The sequence below is a fragment of the Lemur catta genome, chromosome 10 (genome assembly GCF_020740605.2).
Source record: "Lemur catta isolate mLemCat1 chromosome 10, mLemCat1.pri, whole genome shotgun sequence".
In the NCBI taxonomy this organism is placed as follows: domain Eukaryota; kingdom Metazoa; phylum Chordata; class Mammalia; order Primates; family Lemuridae; genus Lemur; species Lemur catta.
Genome location: NC_059137.1, coordinates 3,229,224 through 3,246,745, shown reverse-complemented (window position 1 = coordinate 3,246,745; position 17,522 = coordinate 3,229,224). Strand labels below are relative to the sequence as shown.

General features: G+C 58.4%; 1 protein-coding gene across 1 annotated transcript; it reads right to left on the bottom strand.

Annotated features, from left to right (window-relative positions):
* Positions 1–1,208: 1,208 nt before the first annotated feature.
* On the bottom strand, positions 1,209–8,524 carry FCN2 (ficolin 2). The gene is made up of 9 exons (XM_045563037.1): positions 8,370–8,524; positions 6,540–6,653; positions 5,704–5,757; positions 5,349–5,384; positions 4,577–4,609; positions 4,030–4,157; positions 3,463–3,592; positions 2,478–2,612; positions 1,209–1,917 (listed from the first exon to the last, which is right to left on the bottom strand). The coding sequence occupies exons 1-9, from the start codon at positions 8,437–8,439 to the stop codon at positions 1,658–1,660; spliced, it is 960 nt and encodes a 319-aa protein (XP_045418993.1). The 5' UTR covers positions 8,440–8,524; the 3' UTR covers positions 1,209–1,657.
* Positions 8,525–17,522: the final 8,998 nt, after the last annotated feature.

Here is a 17,522-nt window from a genome sequence, read left to right as displayed (position 1 = left end):
GCCTGTCACAAGGGCCAGGCGGGCAGGACTCCAGGCCGCTGAGTCAGAGCCGCTCGGGAGGCCCAGCCTGCCTCAGGGAGCATGTGGCGGGATCCGCTGTCTCCCACGCAGCGCTGAAGCCAGCAGAACTCGGGGAAGCTGGCATCTGCTGTCCCACGGCTGGGGTGGGCTGGGAGGTTTGCCAGGTGCCACCTCCACGTTAACTCCTTCAGGCCAGGCTGCCCCTGAGAGGGGTGACCCCGGCCCAGGGTGGAGCTGTCCCCAGGGAAGGCCAGGAGTGGACACGCAGCTCACCAGAGTCAGAACCAATGATCCATCCTCTCAGGCCTGGGCAAATCCACCCCACCAGGAAGCCTCCCAGCCACGGGCGTCTGTGGCCCTCCTGCAGCAGCCCCTCCCACGCTGGCCGGGCTGCCCTGCAGACGGTGAGCTCAGGAAAGCCGCAGTGCACGCCCCAGGGGCCTGTTCCGCGTGCACGTCAGCCCGCACCTGCGGACAGGAGCCGAGTCTCGCCCTGGCTCCCTGCACGTGTTAACGCAGGTCACAGTCCCTCCGAGGTCTTTGCTAGAGGCTCAAGGGTCTCCGTGGGTCACAGGTTGAGAAATGTTGTCTTAGCTAAACAGCCCACGGGACCCAGCAGGAGTCCCACCCCAGGGCAGAATCGGGCAGAGGAAAGACAGAAGATGCCCAGAGGAGAGAGAAACACAGGTGCGAAGCCGGGTCCTGCGGGGCAGGCAGCCCGGCCCAGGCAGCCCTCTCTGGGGGAAGCCACCCAAGCCCAGGAGGAACCTGTGTGGATGGCCGGCAGGAATGGAGGTGCTGGCAGTGCTTGTGCATTGACAGCTCTGTGGGCACAGCCCTCCGGCCTCGTCCGACAGGGAGCCCTGGAGGAAGGCAGGCCTTCGCTTTCCTGGAGTTCTCGCAGCGACAGCACGCGATGGCCTCACTTAGTCCTCGTTTTATCTTTGGTGAGTGAGGGGACCCAGGACAGCGAGTGGCAGGAAGCCTGGGTGCTGTAGGTCAGGGGTACAGCTGGGCACGGAGGCTGGGGACAGGTGCCGTCACCTCTGAGTGCAGGGCCGGCAGATTTCCGTAAAGGGCTGACTAGCACAGACTGAAGGTGTCACAGGTCACCCGGTCTCTGCTTCGACTACTCTGCCTGTCGCTTGAAAGCTACGGGGGAAAACGGAAACCAGCCACAGACAATGTGGCAGCCGTGGGCACGGCCGTGTGCAGTAACATTTTATTTGCAAACAGGCACCGCGTGTCCTGCTCTGTCCACGCCTGCCTCGGGCAGTCAGAGACTTTCTCAGCCCCGAGGCATCTAAGCCACCTGCAGTGCCAGGCCACAGGGCAGCAACAGCATTGGGACAGCCATGGGGACGTGACCAGCAAGGGGCAACGCAATGGCAAAGGCATCCTGTGTTTGTCTGTGAGGCAAGCGAATGTCTTTATTGGTGACGTGTTGCAGCGAGGTCTGGCGTGACGGTGGCCCTCAGCCTTGCAGACGGGGGGATACACAGCTCTGCGGGTCGTGGCCCACGGCAACGGGCTGAAGCTCCTTCACTCCCACCAGGACCAAGATCCCCCGGTTTCCTTCCTTTTGAGGCCTCAGGGACATGTCCCCCTGCTGCCAGCGTGCGTGGGGACCTCCTGCTCAGAGCCCCGAGCTCGTGAGCCGCACCTTCATCTCCGACACCTTGTAGCTGTAGTTGTACCCTTTCCCCGTCTTCCAGTTGATGCCATTTGCAAAGCTCCCATGAGACCCCCCGAGGTAGAGACCATTCAGGTTTGACCAGTGACAAGAGGCGTGCCACCAGGCTCCGTGGTACAGCACAGCACAATTTTCATCAGAAATGTCGTTGTCTTGGTCTTTGGTGGAGAAGGGGTGGTTGTTCTGGTATGTCAGAGAATCACCTGCTCAGAAGAAAAATGCAGGATTGTACACATAGTGCTAGGAAGCCTGGTTCCTGGGTCCAGCATAGAGCTGCCATATCCAGGGGCCCACGTTGTGCACTGCACAACTCCAAGGCACACCACTCGGTGAACACTTGCTCTGCTGATGCAGTAGCCTTGGCACCCCCTTGCCTGGTCTGCCCCTGCCACAAAACAGGCATTCTCCCACTTAGAAAGGAGACCGTCCTCCAAGGAGAGCTCCATGTGGCATAGAGTGGGAATTCAGTCCCTACAGAAATGCACTTAAGTTTCGTCTTTTCCCAGTATCCATCCATACTGGGAGCGATTAATAGTAGCGACCATTTATTGGACTTTTTACTAAATGTATTTCATAATCTTCATAAGTACCATTGACTGTAGGTAAATTATCTTGACGTGTGGATGAAGAAACTGGTTTAGAGAAGTTAAGTCACCACACAACGTCACACGGCAGAGGCAGAGCCAGGATGCTAAGCAGGTTGTCCCGGCTGCCCAGACCCCGCTCTGACGCGCCAGCCACACGGGCCAGAGCAGACATGCACCTGCGTTGCCCTCGACAAAGGCGCCGAGGACCAGCTTGTACTTGTCCGCCTCGCCCTCCACCTTAAACGAGCTGTACTTGGCAAAGTGGCGGGTGCCCTCGAAGTCCACAAGGTCCACGCGGAGCTCGCTGGTGCCTGTTGGAGATGGGTTTCAGGGTCCCAGCAGAAGCGTCCCTCTGCCTTCAGGCACGGGAGGTGGGAATTTGCCTAAGTTCTGGGCGGAGTCTGAAGTTGGCATCCAAGGGGAATATCCTCAAGTTCATCACAAAGGCCTTTGTTGTACGAGGGACCCTGGAGACCTGCTTCCCTCTGCTTTCTCTTCTGCACCCAGAATTCCTCTACTCAGACTTCTCCGATGGGACAAAACATTCCTTCAAAACCACTATTTCACTGTAACGGGTTGTGACGTCGTCACGAGCCCAGAACAGGAAACTGATCTTGTCCTTCCTTTATCTGGACAGGCCCCGGCACCTGAGTAACAGGCCACTGGGGAGGGAGGGACAAGATTCCAGTTTTCCAAGCATCAGGGACAATCTGATACTCGGGCGGGGGGCAGAGGACACAGATGCTGTTCTGATGCCCCCCAGAGCCGGCCCAGCTGTATGGGTGCCAGGACCAGCCCAGAGAGGAGTGTCCCTCCTCCTGACAGGCAGCTCTAGGGAGGAGGAAAGTGGGAGGACACGAAAACCAGAGCTTGGCCAAGCCCTAGAGGCCACTATGTCCCCACCCACTGTCAGCCTCTCAGGTGCAGGTGGCACCAAGCCTGGCAGAGGCCTTCACCCCAAAGCTCAAACACCCTCTGATCCCAGCCCGCAGGGCCCACAGCAGGGAATGCCTGTCCTAGGACGGCACAGTGTGACCCTGTGTGCTCAGAGTCTGACCCCCTGCAGGCCCAGAGGACCGTCCTACGTTCCAGACGGCCCAGTCTCAGGGACAGGGCAGCTGCGTCCAGGCCCAGGCCCACCCGAGTCCCGGCCCGGCCTACCCTGGGCGGTCAGGCTGTGGATGTTGTCATTCCCCAGCCAGAACTCCCCCAGTTGACTGCCGAAGCCCCGCTTGTACGAGGCCCAGTCCCGATGGAAGTCCACGGAGCCGTCCACCCTCCGCTGGAAAACCTGCACAGAGGCGGGACGGGACACAGGAGGCCAGGCCGACGTCCCCAGCACAGGGGGCCCTGGCCTCCCCGGGAGCAGGAATTGACAGTTCGCAGAGCTCTGCAGGCCGGTGCCACAAGCACACCCACCCGGTCTCATCTCAGAGCCCACGTGAGGAAGGAGGAAATGGAGGCTCAGAGAGGGCAGGCAACAAGGGCAACGCCACACAGCAGGAGGCCAGAGGCTCCCCTCCCCCAGCCTCACCCTGCAGCCTGGACTTTTACCCCCAGATCACCTCCTCCTCATTTCTGATTCTCCTCATCCTCAGGGAAGGGGGGTCTCCCTGAGACTCGGAGGGGACTAGAGAATTCCAGAGTGTTCTCCCGCCAGGCATACAGCCCGGTCTCCAGAACGCCCAGGCTGCCCCCTGTGCGCGGGGACCCTCAGGCCACACTCACAGTCCAGCCCCCTCCGTCCGTGTCCATGTCGCAGAGCACGGGCAGGGGCCTGCAGTCGGGCAGGTAGATGGTGTGCCAGCCGCTCAGGAGGTGGCCCTGGCTGAGCAGCTCCCGACAGGTCCGTGGGCCTGGGGGGAAGCGGGGATGGACGCGGGCCCGGAGCCCTGGGCAGGGCAGGGGAGGGGGAGGCAGGCTCAGGGGGGAGAAGCAGGGGGATGGGGTCTGCAGGGCGGGTGGACGTGGAGGCCGGGACGGAGACAGGGCCCCAGCCCCCCGCTGTCACAGCCACGCCACTCCCCTGGCCTCTCAGCTCCCAGCACGGCCCCTCCCTACTGTCCCGGGCCCCCGGCCTTTGGGGTAGATGGTGCCACATAGGGAAAGCACCGCAGAATGTGCTGGTTCTCCAGGCAGCAGCTGCCAGTGGCCGAGGGACCGAGGGAGCCCAGCGCGTGTGCAGAGCTCCGTCCTGGGATCTGCAGCGAGGGGCTGGGCGCAGGGGCCCTGGGGAGGGGACCGGTCAGGGAGGGGCCGGGGCCTCATCACCCACCTGTGGCACACGACTGCGTCTGCCCAGCATCCCCTGTTCGTGGGGAGAGAGGAGACACTCGTCACGAGGGGAGCTCAGAGCCCTGGTCCCCACCAGCCCCGACTGCTCCTGGACAAGGGGTGGAGCAGGGACAAAGCCCTGACCCAGGTGCTCCCAGGACGGTCACCCTCCAGCTCTGATTAAGGGCCGCTGGGCTCTGCCTCACTGGAGGGCACAGCCCAACCCTCGGGCGGTGGCCCTGCCACGTCTTGCTTTTCTCCTGGGGGCCATGGTGGCAGTGCCCGTCCCGCGGTACCCACTGGCCACACGCTGGGCCTCCCCCCTGGTCAAAGCGGGGTCGGCTCTTCCCTGTCCAGCTCATTCCGGGCTCGGAGGAGTCTCGGCCTTAGAGTCGGGTCACTGTGGGGAACCTGCTGGCAGCATCCGGTCCTCGGGCCTGTGCCCCAGTCTCCTCATTTTTATTGTAGACACAGGAGTCTTGCGTTTTTAGATTTTTACAATTTTTAAATAAATGAGCATCATTAGACAAAACTTTAAAGCACTAAAATGCCCCCATCTAAATTCCTAATCGTGTGACCTTGCCCGTCAGCGGGGTGACGGCGGGCAGACGCCATGCTTGCGCCCCACGGACTCTGAGGACCGAGTGTGTCGGGCCCTCCACCCTCCCTCACAGCCCAGAGCGACAGGGACCTGGGCTGAGGCCCCCAGGGCCTTGGGGGGCAGCCTGGGTGTGGAGGAGCCCTTCCCGGGATGCAGCCTGCAGAGGGCTCACCTTTCTCTCCTCGCGGCCCCTTCTCCCCGCGGTCCCCTGCAGAGAGAGGCAGGAGGGTGAGAGACCCCAGAGAGTCACCTCAGCCCACGGCCCCCGCCCGCTCTGGTTCCGCGCAGCAGAGCTGCTCTGGGGGGGCCGAGGGAAGGCGGCAGCCAGCCGGGCACAGTCCTGGACTCTTGCCCTGGGTGCCACACGCTCGTGTCCCCGCTGAGACACTAAGGCTTTAGGATGTCAGGATCCGACGCAGGGGAAGGGGACACTGAGGCCTTGACACACCAGGTCCCTCTCTGTCCCTCTCTCTCCCTCCCCGTTCACACACAGGCCCGAGCGTCCTCCCACTCTGTCCCCTCCTCACCTTTGGGCCCGGGTGGCCCTGCCTTCCCTGGGGCTCCGGCGGGTCCTCGTTCTCCTGGGAAATGCAAACACACGTCACTGAGAAAATTCGACCTAAACTGTTCTCCTGGGAAACCCTTGCCCCAAGCAGCAGGGTCCTGAGCCCTGTGCCCACTCTGGTCCCAGTGACCCTCAGATCTCGGCGCGGACACAGCCTGGCGGTGCCAGAGGGGGTGACGGAGCCTGCACAGTGGCGGGTGCTCCTGGTCAGGCCTGCCCCTGGGCTCGGGCTCAGGGTGGGGCGTCCCCAGCTCCTGTTTGCTCTTTGGTACAAACTGGGTGTCACAATGTGCTGACCCTGAGTCTGGGTCCCTGTCACTGGGCAGGTGCCCGCCCTGCTCTCGTTTGCTGGGAGGTGCTGGCCGTGCCTGAAGCTGCCTGAGCGGGTCCCGGCTCCCTCCTTACTGGTGTGTGAGCCCAGCAGGTCCGGGCCCCTCTGGGACTCAGTTTCCCCGTCTGAGGTGGGTGGAGAAGGCCATGGGCACCCATGTTTCGGTGAGACGAGGGAGGAACACACTGCGGGAGTCTCGCCAGCGGCCATGTGAGGCTGACATGGAGTCCAGGCCTGGCAACAGCCCCACAGAGATACGCCCAGATGCGAGCTCGGGACCAGCCAGGGGACCAGCTCCCGCCTGGGGCAGGTCCAGAGCCCCGCTGGACCCTGGGGTCGGCGCTGTCACTGGCTGTGAGCTGGGCCGAGACCACCGCTCCCGACCCCAGTGGGGCGTTGCCCACCCGGGCATCTGAGTTCAGAAGAGCCATCTCTGAACTCTGCCCACCCAGCCCGCGAGCACCCACCTCTCCCTCCGTGGGCGCCCGCCTCTCCCTTGGGCCCGGGGGCTCCGGGCAGCCCTGGGCAGCCTTGGAGGATGGTGAGCTTGTCGGAGCCCTCCACACCCAGCAGCTTCACCTCTGCAGGGAAACACAAGGGCCGGGTCAGCGCCAGCGCCCAGACCTGCAGGGAAGCCACCCCCACCGGGGACACCGGCCCCCTTGGTGACATCGGGTCTGGACAGGCGGCTGCAGCCAGAGCCACCTGCCTCAGCTGCAGGCTGGGCCTGGGAGTGCGGGTTTCCCAGCGTGGTGGGGACTTGGTCTGTCCTCTGCCCGGGGAAGACATGTGGGGCAGAGCCCTGGCCTTGGAGGCCACCCTGCCTGAAGGTGACCCCTCTTCCATGCTGTGTGTCCTGGCAGGTCACCTGCCCTCTCTGTGCTCTCAGCGACACGTGGGGCTGATGGCAGGGCTATGGCAGGGATTGGATTATAGAACAAAATTTCAAAAATCTTATAGAATTCAAGACCTTTAGGAAGAGCTTCATTAACAGTGGGTGGTTTCAATAAACAGCGACAATAAATATTTCTCGGAACTCAGGGAATTTGGGTTCACATGAGTATTTTCACTGCCCTATCTTGGCACGTGATCGTGGAGGTCCTGGGCTGCCGAGGGGTCGTCTGGGTCACCTGGAGAGAGGACGTGTCTGGTCCAGGGACGCAGAGCGAGCCGTGGCACTGCTGGGACCGGACAGAGATTGTTCCCTTGTTTGAAAAGTTCATTTTAAATTTTGTGGGTGACGAGATTAACACGTCCCCCTGAGGGACAACACAGAAATGGGGATCCAGGGGTGTGGTCCCGGCAGGCTTGGCAGCCACAGCATTTTGTGCGGTTTTGTGTATGTCCTCACCCCTTGCTCACTATTCAGAGCAAATATTGACTTTATCTTTTTTATTTCCTTAATTTTCCTCATTAAAAAAGAGCTCTTAATAATTTTAGATAATTAAAAAGACACATTTAGTGAAGAAAATTAACTCACCATAACATAAGCATCGGAGGGGCTGCGTTCTAGGCCTTTCTCTGCAGTGACATGGCAGCTGTCATTTACCCTGGGTCACCATGAACACATCGGGGACCGTGGTGGCCACCAGGACCTGTGCAGGTGCTCACCTGTGCTGAGGTCGGAGCAACGTCCTAAGCGTGGCCAGAAGCAGGTGGGACAGAGCCTCCTTGGGGTGGGATCTGGGGTGCAGCTGCTGGGCGGGGCACTTGGGGGCCCCCAGGAGCCCAGCGGAGGAGGCCTGGAGCCCGTGCAGGCCATGTCACCCGCTCTGTGCCATGTCAGGGCCACAGTGGCAGCTCCCTGTCCCAGAGCCCGGCAGAGCCCAGCCTGAATGACCTGCCGTGCTGGGCCTGACTCTGCTGGCCATGTTGGGCTGGGAGGCCTCCCAGAGACGGTCGTCACAGCCCCAGATCTGACGGGGGCCTGCCCCAGGCCAGCACCCTGCACACACTCCACGCCCTGGCACCGCCCATGCCCCGGGGCTCTCGTGACCGCTCTGGCGTGGTTGAGGCCCCGCAGGCCCTGCAGACGGAGCACCAGCCGGGCCCTGCAGACGGAGCACCTGGCTTTGGACCCGGCCGGGCTAGCTCCAGGATTCTGCTCACAGCCCCGTGTGAGGCTGCATCTGTTTCTTTGAGCTTCTGTCTCCTCTCATTATAAGTGGCCCTTTTAAAAAGGAATAAGGGCTGAATGTTGGCAAACGGCTTCCCGCTAGGCCTGGCACGCAGGGGTCAATAAGTGGCCGACAGCTTCCAGGGACACGATCCCTGTGCTCACCTGGGGTCTGACTCACCTGGACAGGTGTCGGCAGTCAGGGCTGTGGTGCACAGCAAGGGGATGACCAGGAGGACCGCCGTGGCCATGGTGGCTGAGCTCTGCCACTCTGGTCTCTGCCACCTAAGGAGCTCCCTGGCTCTTATGGGGCTGCGGCCGCCCCCTATAACCTCTGGCTCTGTTTCCCGTCCCGGTGGGGGTGGACACTTCCTCCTCACGCCTGCTGGCACCGACTGGAGATGGAGACAACCCAGCACCCACTTCTTCCACAGGCCCCACGTGCTTCCGGCTCAGTGGGCCTCACTTCCCAGCAGGGACTCGCTCTGCCCAGCAAGGGGCTCCCCAGGGCCGTGGGGGGGCCATGTGTGTCTTTAGAGAAAGCCCAGGCCCAGCCCCTCGGCTCTGCTCTGCCAGGAGCACTCCCTGAGGAGTCAGAAGAAGGGAGTGTTTACGGATCCAGCTCTTGAGCAATTCGCTTGCAGGTAACGGGCTTCAAGTCCGTGGAAGCTGAGGAACGTCCGCGGGGGTGGGAAGGCTCCCAGGGCCCTGGTTCCAACCGGAGCAAACCTGCAGCAGGTGGGAAGGGCACGGCCAGGCTGGGCGCCCGCAGAAGGGGTGACAGCCTGGTTCGTGGACCAGGCACCAGTCCAGTGGGGCTGCAGACACAGGACTGTGATTAGGCTGCAGTAGCTTCGGAGCAGCAATTGCTCCCAGGGGCCACTGGACACCCCCCCCCGTGGAGAGGACAGGCTGGATTGGCCCGGGTTTGGACGCTTTGCCACATGGCTCAGAGAAGAGTTCAAACCTCAAGCAAATGCTCGCCTTGGGTTTAGTCCCATTAGAGACAGAGGTGGCCGGTGTGCCCCCAACTCCCACCCACCCACAGCCCCTGCAAGGTGTCGAAAGGATTGGAATCGGTGACCCGGGTCAGACAAAGCCACGTGAGACATGGGTTCCATGTCATATCAGTTCCATGCCCCCAGAGTAGTGTGGGCCTGGGAACACGAAGCCGTTCAAAGACCTTCACTTTGACTCTCAAAAGCCGAGGAGACGCCAGGCCCCGTATGGGCAGAACATGGCCGGGAGCGGCAGGCCCCCCGGGGATGTGCAGAAACAGAACCCAGAGGCGCGGCCTCCCTCCTGCCACCTTCTCTCCGTGTCCTGGCTTCATGGGCACGATAAACACAGGGACAGGGAGCCGTCAGAGTGTTCACTGGAAGCCCACGGCAGCCTGCCATGGTCCCAGGTCCTCAGTCACCTGGGCTGCCTGCGTGGGGACTGCCCTCCTGAGCAGTAACCGTGTCTGCCTGAAGCTAGACGGGTTTGAGAGACTGGAATTCATAGCATGAATATTTCAGCGTGAGGAATCCACGTCGGCTTGGTATTTGGAGAACTGGCAATGCTTTAGAGTGTTTGGCCTATTACTGGGACGACCTGATAATCCAATTAAAAATGTGAAGTTGAGTCATCGCACGAGCTAGTGATTTTACGTGGAGATCTTGCTGTGTGGATGTAGTCTGGGAACATTTAAGAGACTTTCCCTAAGTTCGTCATATTCATATGTTTAAATTATTAGATTTCTAAAAATTAGCTTATATTCAGAAGGTTTTATTAAAGGGAGACAACTGAAATACTAAAACATAAATTTTAAACACATTAATTTTGGAAATGCAATTACAATGTTTAAAGCTGTTAAATTAACTAAGTCAGTGAACGGACCAAGGCCCCGTAAAGGAAGTCATTAAAATGTGCCTGCTGCAGATGTGGAATAAGGTTTCTAAGCCAAATTTAAAGGCTACGGAAGCACTGAACTTTTGAAGTTGTAATTTTAATAAATGGACAAATTATATTTGAATTGATCTTTTTAATCTTCAAGGTAACACCGCACTGAGTGATCTTCTCTGTGCAAGAAATTAAACAAAACCAAGCAAATAAAACACCACAGAGGAAGACAGCCCGCACCACGAGGACCAGGCACAGGTCAGCTGCTGCGGGTGGGGAAACTGAGGCCCAGAGAAGGGAAGAGGCTGCCGGGAGGCCACACAGCTCCCCTCTGCCTCCCATCCATCCCCTCCTCCCTCTGTCGGGATCCACACCTGCCCTGGGCGCCCAGCAGGGTCTGCGCCCCAAGCCGGGGCTCTGGCACCTTCCTCTCTCTGTAAGGGCTCCAGCCAGGAGTCAGACCCTCCCCAGCCCCGCAGGAGGTCATTTACATAGTCAATAAAAGATCAATCCAGGGACAATGACCAGAAACTAACATCCTGTGACTGGCTTCCTTGCACGCAGGGCCACACCTCTGCTCCTGAGCTTCCGGAATGCCGTCCGTGTTGGTGCCCTGGGGAAGCGTCCCTGGGCCAACACAGGCATCAGGCTTCCGGCGTGTTCTGGCCCCACAAGTAGGAGGGAAAAAGTGCTTATGTTTAATGAGCACCTACTACGTGCCAGGCACAGTTTTATGTCCTGTAATACAGTGGGGAACAAGACAGATAAGTCCCCGCACTCTTGGGAACTGTTCTATTGAGGGAAGACAGCAAACAAACAAGTAGACAAATTCATAATTACAATGTCATAACCTGTAACTGGAGAAAGCAATGTGGGCTACAAAGGAAACGTAAGTAGGGTGTATTATTAACGTAGCATAAACTGAAATCTCTGTGGCCTAAGACCCACACGTGTGCACACGTGTGCACACACACACACGCACACAAACTATCTCTCGCTCTCTCACTGTGAGTGCCCCTGGCCGCCAGCGTTCCTCCCGCACTGATTCTGGGTCTCAACTGCCTCCAGCACACAGCTCCGCCACCTTCCAGATGTGGCCCCTGCCCTGAATGTCACCTCCACTGCAGCCACCTAGAAGTGGAGGAGGCCGTGGGAGGGCTTCTGGGGCCGGTGGTGACACACCTCCTCCCCCTGCTACCCCTTGGCCCGACTGACCCGCAGCCCGGCGAGCACAAGGCACCCTGGGAAATGCCTGGTTGTGCGCCGGGGAAGGGGAAGCAGGTGCCGCTGAGCTCAGGAAAACGGGCTGGAGCTGTTTCAAGGTCACTGATTGCCTGGAATATGTTTTTCCATCCATTTGCTCCCATCCTGTTTATCCCTGAGAGAGCATTTCTCGTAAACAGCGTATCTCTGTGTCCTGCTGTGTTTTTAACCATCCTGACCACCTGCCTCGCGTGTTCAGGTGATTTGCATTAAGGCAATTACTGGCGGGGTCTGCGGGGCTCTGCGTCTGGCCACTTACTCTGCATCCTGCCCGTCTCTCCCGCCCGTCGTCCCTCAGGTTGGTCAAGAATTTCTAGCATTTCACTCTTTTTACTTCTGCCTCTCTGCACCCCATGTGAGCGGTTGCTCCAGGCACCACAGTGCTCATCTGCAGCTTGTCACTGTGTCCCTCAAACGACGATGACGCCACATCTCACGTAACAGAGGAAGCTCATGGCGAGATCCTTTTCCTATTGTTAGAGATTTTGCTTCTACACATATTATGAACCCCAAAACATATAATTATTATTTTTCTTTTAAAATTTCAAATTGTCTTTTAACAACATTTTTAAATGAGGGGAAATTATTCTGCAGACATGGTCAGATTGACCAGACTGACCACTTCCACGCCTCTCCCCCGGCCCGAGCATCGGCTCATCCAGCTTGTTGAAAGTCTCTCTGATCCCCTGACATTTAAGACGTGAGTCTTAATGACTCACGTGAAAGATATTGAGTCAGAAATGCAATATTTGGGGTAAAGTCTGACAGAAAGAGGGAAAAATCTTGGTGGATTTTAAGAAACAGCAAGGTGGCCAGGGCACCAGAGAGCAGTAAGGGAGATAATTGGTAGGAGCTAGTGTGGAAGGTATTGACCGTGCAGGGGCACCGGTACCCGCCCCCGCACAGGGTGGGGAGTCTGCGTGCAGGTGTGCTGGTGTCCCCTCCCACACAGGGGGGGGTGTCGGTGTGCAGGTGCGCTGACCCTCCCTCACTAATATTCTTTATATTTCTCTAGACTGTTGAAATAATCTGACAGGCCTGTGTGCCTCCCATGACTACCCTCCACACCAAAATGCCAGGCCTACGTTTCTGAAGCCACGCCGTGACCACACGCCACTCCTGTCCTCAGAACCCGCCCTGCACGTCTGTCCATCGTTCCGGAACAGGGTGGCAGCCTAGGAACTGACCAAAGCCACTGTCCGCACTCCAGGCCACGATTTCCTGCACCATCTTTTGTCATCCATCTCCCCTCTGGCCAGACAGCGGATGCCGTTATTGTCCGCATAGAATGCATTTATGTCCCCACCCCAGGGACACTCTCATGATGTCGCAACTGTGATCGCCCCTCCCCCATTCATCTTAAACCTCTTCTTTTTCAGTCATTTCATTCTTCTTTCTTCTGAGTAACAACAACATTCTCCCAGAGCGAAATTCGATGCCAACTGGGGTGGAACAAATCGCGGTGTGAGGCCAAGATTTCCCGCATCTGTGGCTGTGTCCACCCGGGTCTCAGGCAGAAACAAAACAACACCCCATGATAAGTGATCGAATGGGTGGGACTGGCCCTCGGTGCCACCTGGCAGCACGCTCCTGCCCTTGTGCCTTAGAGCAGCCTTTTCACACTTTCTGCCCTTCTCAGGATCTGTCCGTACCCACATTCTACTCTAAAGGCTGCCAAATGGATTCCAAAGGATCAGAACCTTGCCGCGCTGATAAGAAAAACACCTCTCAATTCTTTGGGAGAATTGCATTTTCATGAGATCCCAAGCTTTATACAGGAAGAGTAAACTTTAGCATCGGGGGTCCCGGGGGGGTATATTTTTGAGTCTTTGTGAAACCCATTGTGCAGGAAGGGTCTTGCTTTTCGTACAACCAGGCTGGGGTCAGAGCAAGAGTCTGGAAAACCTGTCAGATCCTGCATGTTGCAAGCAGCAGCTGCAACACCTGGGGACTTTTTAGAAACACGAATTCTTGGTGCTACTCTAGACTCACTGAGTCAGGCCCTCGCAGGGTGGGAGAGGCTGGAGAGCGGGTAGTAGGGGTCCCCTCCAACCTGCTTTAACAAACCTTCTAGGAGGCTCTGAAGCAGGTTCAAGTGTGAGAGCCTTGGCCAGCCCTTTCTGGGGACCTCCAGGCCTGCACCTCTGACTCCACAGGTTTCTCGGACAGGAGGAGAAGCAGCCTCCTCGCCTGCGACAGGCCCCTCTGCTCTTACTGCAGTTCCGCTCCTGGCACCTGGCCCCGGAAGCCCCGAGAGTGGAGCCGTGGGTCCACACCCCCCACACTGTAATTAGCCTAACTACGGAGCCCCGATGGACAGTCCACTCCACTCCCAACCGACTACCTGGGCCACGCTGGCTTCTGCTTCAATTTCCCTGCCTCTGCCTCTCAAGAACATGCAGAATGGGGTGGTCACGGCTCGCAGCCACGGGAACAGTCGTGATGGGGCTCAGGGCACGACTCTAGCAACCCCCACACCTTCCACAAAGGCCGGTGGGCGAGGCTCCAAGGAGGTGACCCCAGCCTGCCTGAGGAGGACGTGGTAAAATTTGTGCATCTTCCCAGAAGAGCTGAAGCCCAGCAGAGCTGGAGGACGCCGGCACGGCATTCGGCGAACCTCGCTGGGAGCTTCGCTAGCTCCTGCCCAGCCACTCCGCGTGACCCCTCAGCCCGAGTGCCACTGGGAGGGGGGACTCCAGCGCAGTAGGGGACTTCCCCTGGCTGAGGGTGGACAGGTGACTCAGGCCTAATTCACCCTCCCAGGCCTGGGTCAAGTCCACTCCCCCGGGGGTCTGTGTCCCTCCCCACAGCCTGCTGGTCGGCGTGGGCAGAGGAGCTCAGGGGACGTGCGGTGAGCACCTGAGGGCCCCATTCCCAGGTACACGCTGCCTTCCACTAGCACTGTGGTCACCTGGGGCAGAAGCTGTGTCTCCTCCGTGTTCACGTCTCCTGCATGTGCCACCGGTGGGGACAGAGGCTGGGCAAGGGGACCTGACAGCTGCGCCCCAGTGCACCCCCAGGCTGCCTTGGCTCCGGCATGGAATATGGGGCTCTTTTCACTCCACCGCGGGTGACCACCTCTTGTCACCTCCCCTGCTCTGTCGGAACTCGAGAGAGAGCTGCAGAGGGCCAGCTCCAGGGTCCAGCCGTCAGGTGCAAAGGGCCCGTTCTAGGACAAGCACTCCACGCAGGCTGTGGCAGACAGACGTCACAAAAGTTCGAATGACAAAGGTATCCCGATGGCATCCTCTGTACAGCATCAAACTCCACCTCTTGTCAAAGACAAGATCACACCTCCTCCTGAAAGCCCACCCTGAACACCTCAGCCCACTTTGAGCAGCCTGGGGGCTGCCAGCCTCGGGGTGGTTCTCTGGAGCCTTGGTCTCTTCAGATGTACTTGAGGTCACCTTGGGAAGGTCATTCTTCTCTCCACGTAGCCCCTGGTCAGCACAGGGCTGTGCCCCATGGAGATTGCACCATGGCTACTGTCAGAGCTGCAGTTCCCACACCCCAAAATCTCTTGGCTAGCAGGCAGCAAGCACAGCACTGGTGTGACTGGATGCTGATGACACAGGGCTACTGCACGACGGCTGGGACCTGGGGACAAAGTGCTTCCCACTCATTATTTCATACGAGCCTGCTGAACACTGACTGTCTGTTTGATGAGTGAGGAAACCAGGCAGCCGGACATCTGGATTCCAGCCTGTCCCCGTGCACGAAGGGTTAAGAAACGCGCGTCAGGTATCCGAGTGAGTGAGGAGCACGTCAGCATTTGCACTCGGCTCATGAACGCTGCAGCAGGCAGACCCCACGGTGGCCCACCTCGCCCCACCTCCTGCATCCTCGTCCTGTGCGTCCCCTGCCCTTGAGTGTGGGCTGGACATGGTAACGTGCTCCAAACCACAGAGCAAACGCAGGGGCGCCCCTCTCTGACGCAGGACCGTGCTTCTGTCTTGCCAGCAGACTTTGCTCTGGCTGGCTGTGACGCAGCAGGCTGCCTGCTGGAGGGGCCCCCGTCAGCAGCGCTCCAGGGCCCGAGTCCTGCCGGCCACCGTGGCAGTGAGATTGGAAGCACAACTTTCCACAGCTGAGCTTCCAGGTGAAAGCCCAGCCCGGGCTGACACCTGATTGCACCTTTGGGGAGGAGACCCGGAGGCAGAGACCCAGCTAGATGTTTCCAGGTCTCTGACCCGCAGAAGCTGTGCAGTGATGCCTGTGTGCTGTTTCGAGCCCCTGAGTTTCAGGATAATTTGCCACATGGCGGTAAATAACACAAACAGTAAGAGTGGTGCTCTCGGTCCGTCTCCCATCTCTAGGAATTGTCTCTTCAATAGTCCCAACCCCTGAGGAACTCCCAGTCTAGTGGTTTCCAGTTTGAAGATGACTCTGAGAAAGTCCCAAGGGGTCGTGGGATCCTGGCGCTGCTGAACACGTGAGTTCTCAGCACACGCCTGGGAGTCGGGCTTCTCCCAAGCCCATGTGACTGCCGTTTGTCCATTTGGAAAAATAAAACGTGCAGGATGTGCCCGTGCAGGATGTGCGTGTGGCTTTTGGTAAAGTACTCACTCCTGGGATATTACTGGCGAGTGACGTCTTCCTGGCTGGGGCACAAGAACGTGTTGCCACCCAATCAGGGTCACTTGCCCTCTGCCCAAGAGGAAACCAATGCACGGGGACAGCAGGTCTGCAGCAGAGGAGTTTGATCCACACAGCACTAACAGGGGGGACAGGAGAAATTTCTCAAATCTGCCTCCCTGAGAATTTGGGGGACGGGGTTTTTAAAGACAGTTTGGCGTAGACAATTGAGTCTGCTAATTGGCTGGATTCGGGGTGGAGCCACAGGGGTGCCGAAATTGCCTCCTTTGCTGACCAGGTTCTTGGGTGGAGTCACAAGACCAGTTGAGCCCGTTCCTTGGTATGGGCCGCTGGCCTGGGTGGTCAGCCGTTCCACTGGGATGCCGGGCCTGGAAGATTCCTCAGAAACTACCCCTAGGTTCTTTTAAAAAACCCCTAGGTGTTTTCTATGGAGAAAGCTAAGAATCTATGATCGCCAGCTGTGGCTCCAGAGTGGCAATTATAGAGACGTCAACAGGGGGAGAGTGGCTAGTTATGATCATTATTTTTAGCTGGGCCCTCATGGCAGTTCTCACCTTGCACCCCTTATCAATTTGCAGAGGGGGGTTCAAACAGATCCTAGTGCCCAAAACAGGCTACTGGGCCATCACGCCACCCTGAGTCCAGCAAAGGCGCCTATGTGTCCTTCCCGGCTTGTCCCAGGTGCACCAGGAGGAGGAGCAGGGGGAGGAGGCCCAGGCCTGGCCCCTCTGCACTTGTCGGCCTCTGCAGGGGGTGGTGACAATGGTCCACAGAGCTGGGGCAGGGTCTTCCAGGCCTCAGAATCTACTGGATACCTGGCCAGGCTGTCCCTGAGCCTCGTGCATCTGGAGGGACCCTGTTGATGCCGGAATGTCCCCTCTTCCACTGAGCACAGGTCAGGATGGGTTTCCTGGGGCCCACGGTGAAGTGACAATCTTGTCTTCCTGTCCCACTGGCTGATTTCCCAGGGGAAACCCGACAAATGTCCACGACTCCCATGCCGGTGTTGCCTCGGTGGTCACCCAGGGCTGTGTCACCTTGCACTGGGCCCTGCTTTCCCATGTCCAGTGTCTCGGTGGTATGACAGCTGGACACCCATCACTCTAAATAGCCGTATCGCATCCTCTGGATGCCATTGTCACCCCTTTGGGTTGAACTCTTGGGTTGACTTCTCGTCCTCTGTGGAAATTGTCGGATCAAGTCGCCTTCGTGGGACTGTGGGATCAGCAATAATGACTCCCTGCCGTGCTCCAGATGGGTTCGTCATTAGAAATATTTAAATCCGACCACGGCAGCTACATAATACATTAGTTTTATTTTATATGTATGTAAAATATGCATTTTATGTCTGTGTGTAAAATATATATGTAATGTTAAGTAAACATGCCTGTAACTTTATTCAGTGTGACGTGTTGGATCCCTATTTGTTAATTTTTAGCATTTAGACTCATTGCAGCTGTTGGTTCAACCCACTCTGCTCTGAGGGGTGACCTCAGCCCAAGGAGGTCCAGGCAGGTGGGGACGGACGTGGTGTTGTCTCTGTGTAACCGAAGAGAAGCAGGTGCCAAGCACAGCCGCTCACAGGGACGGG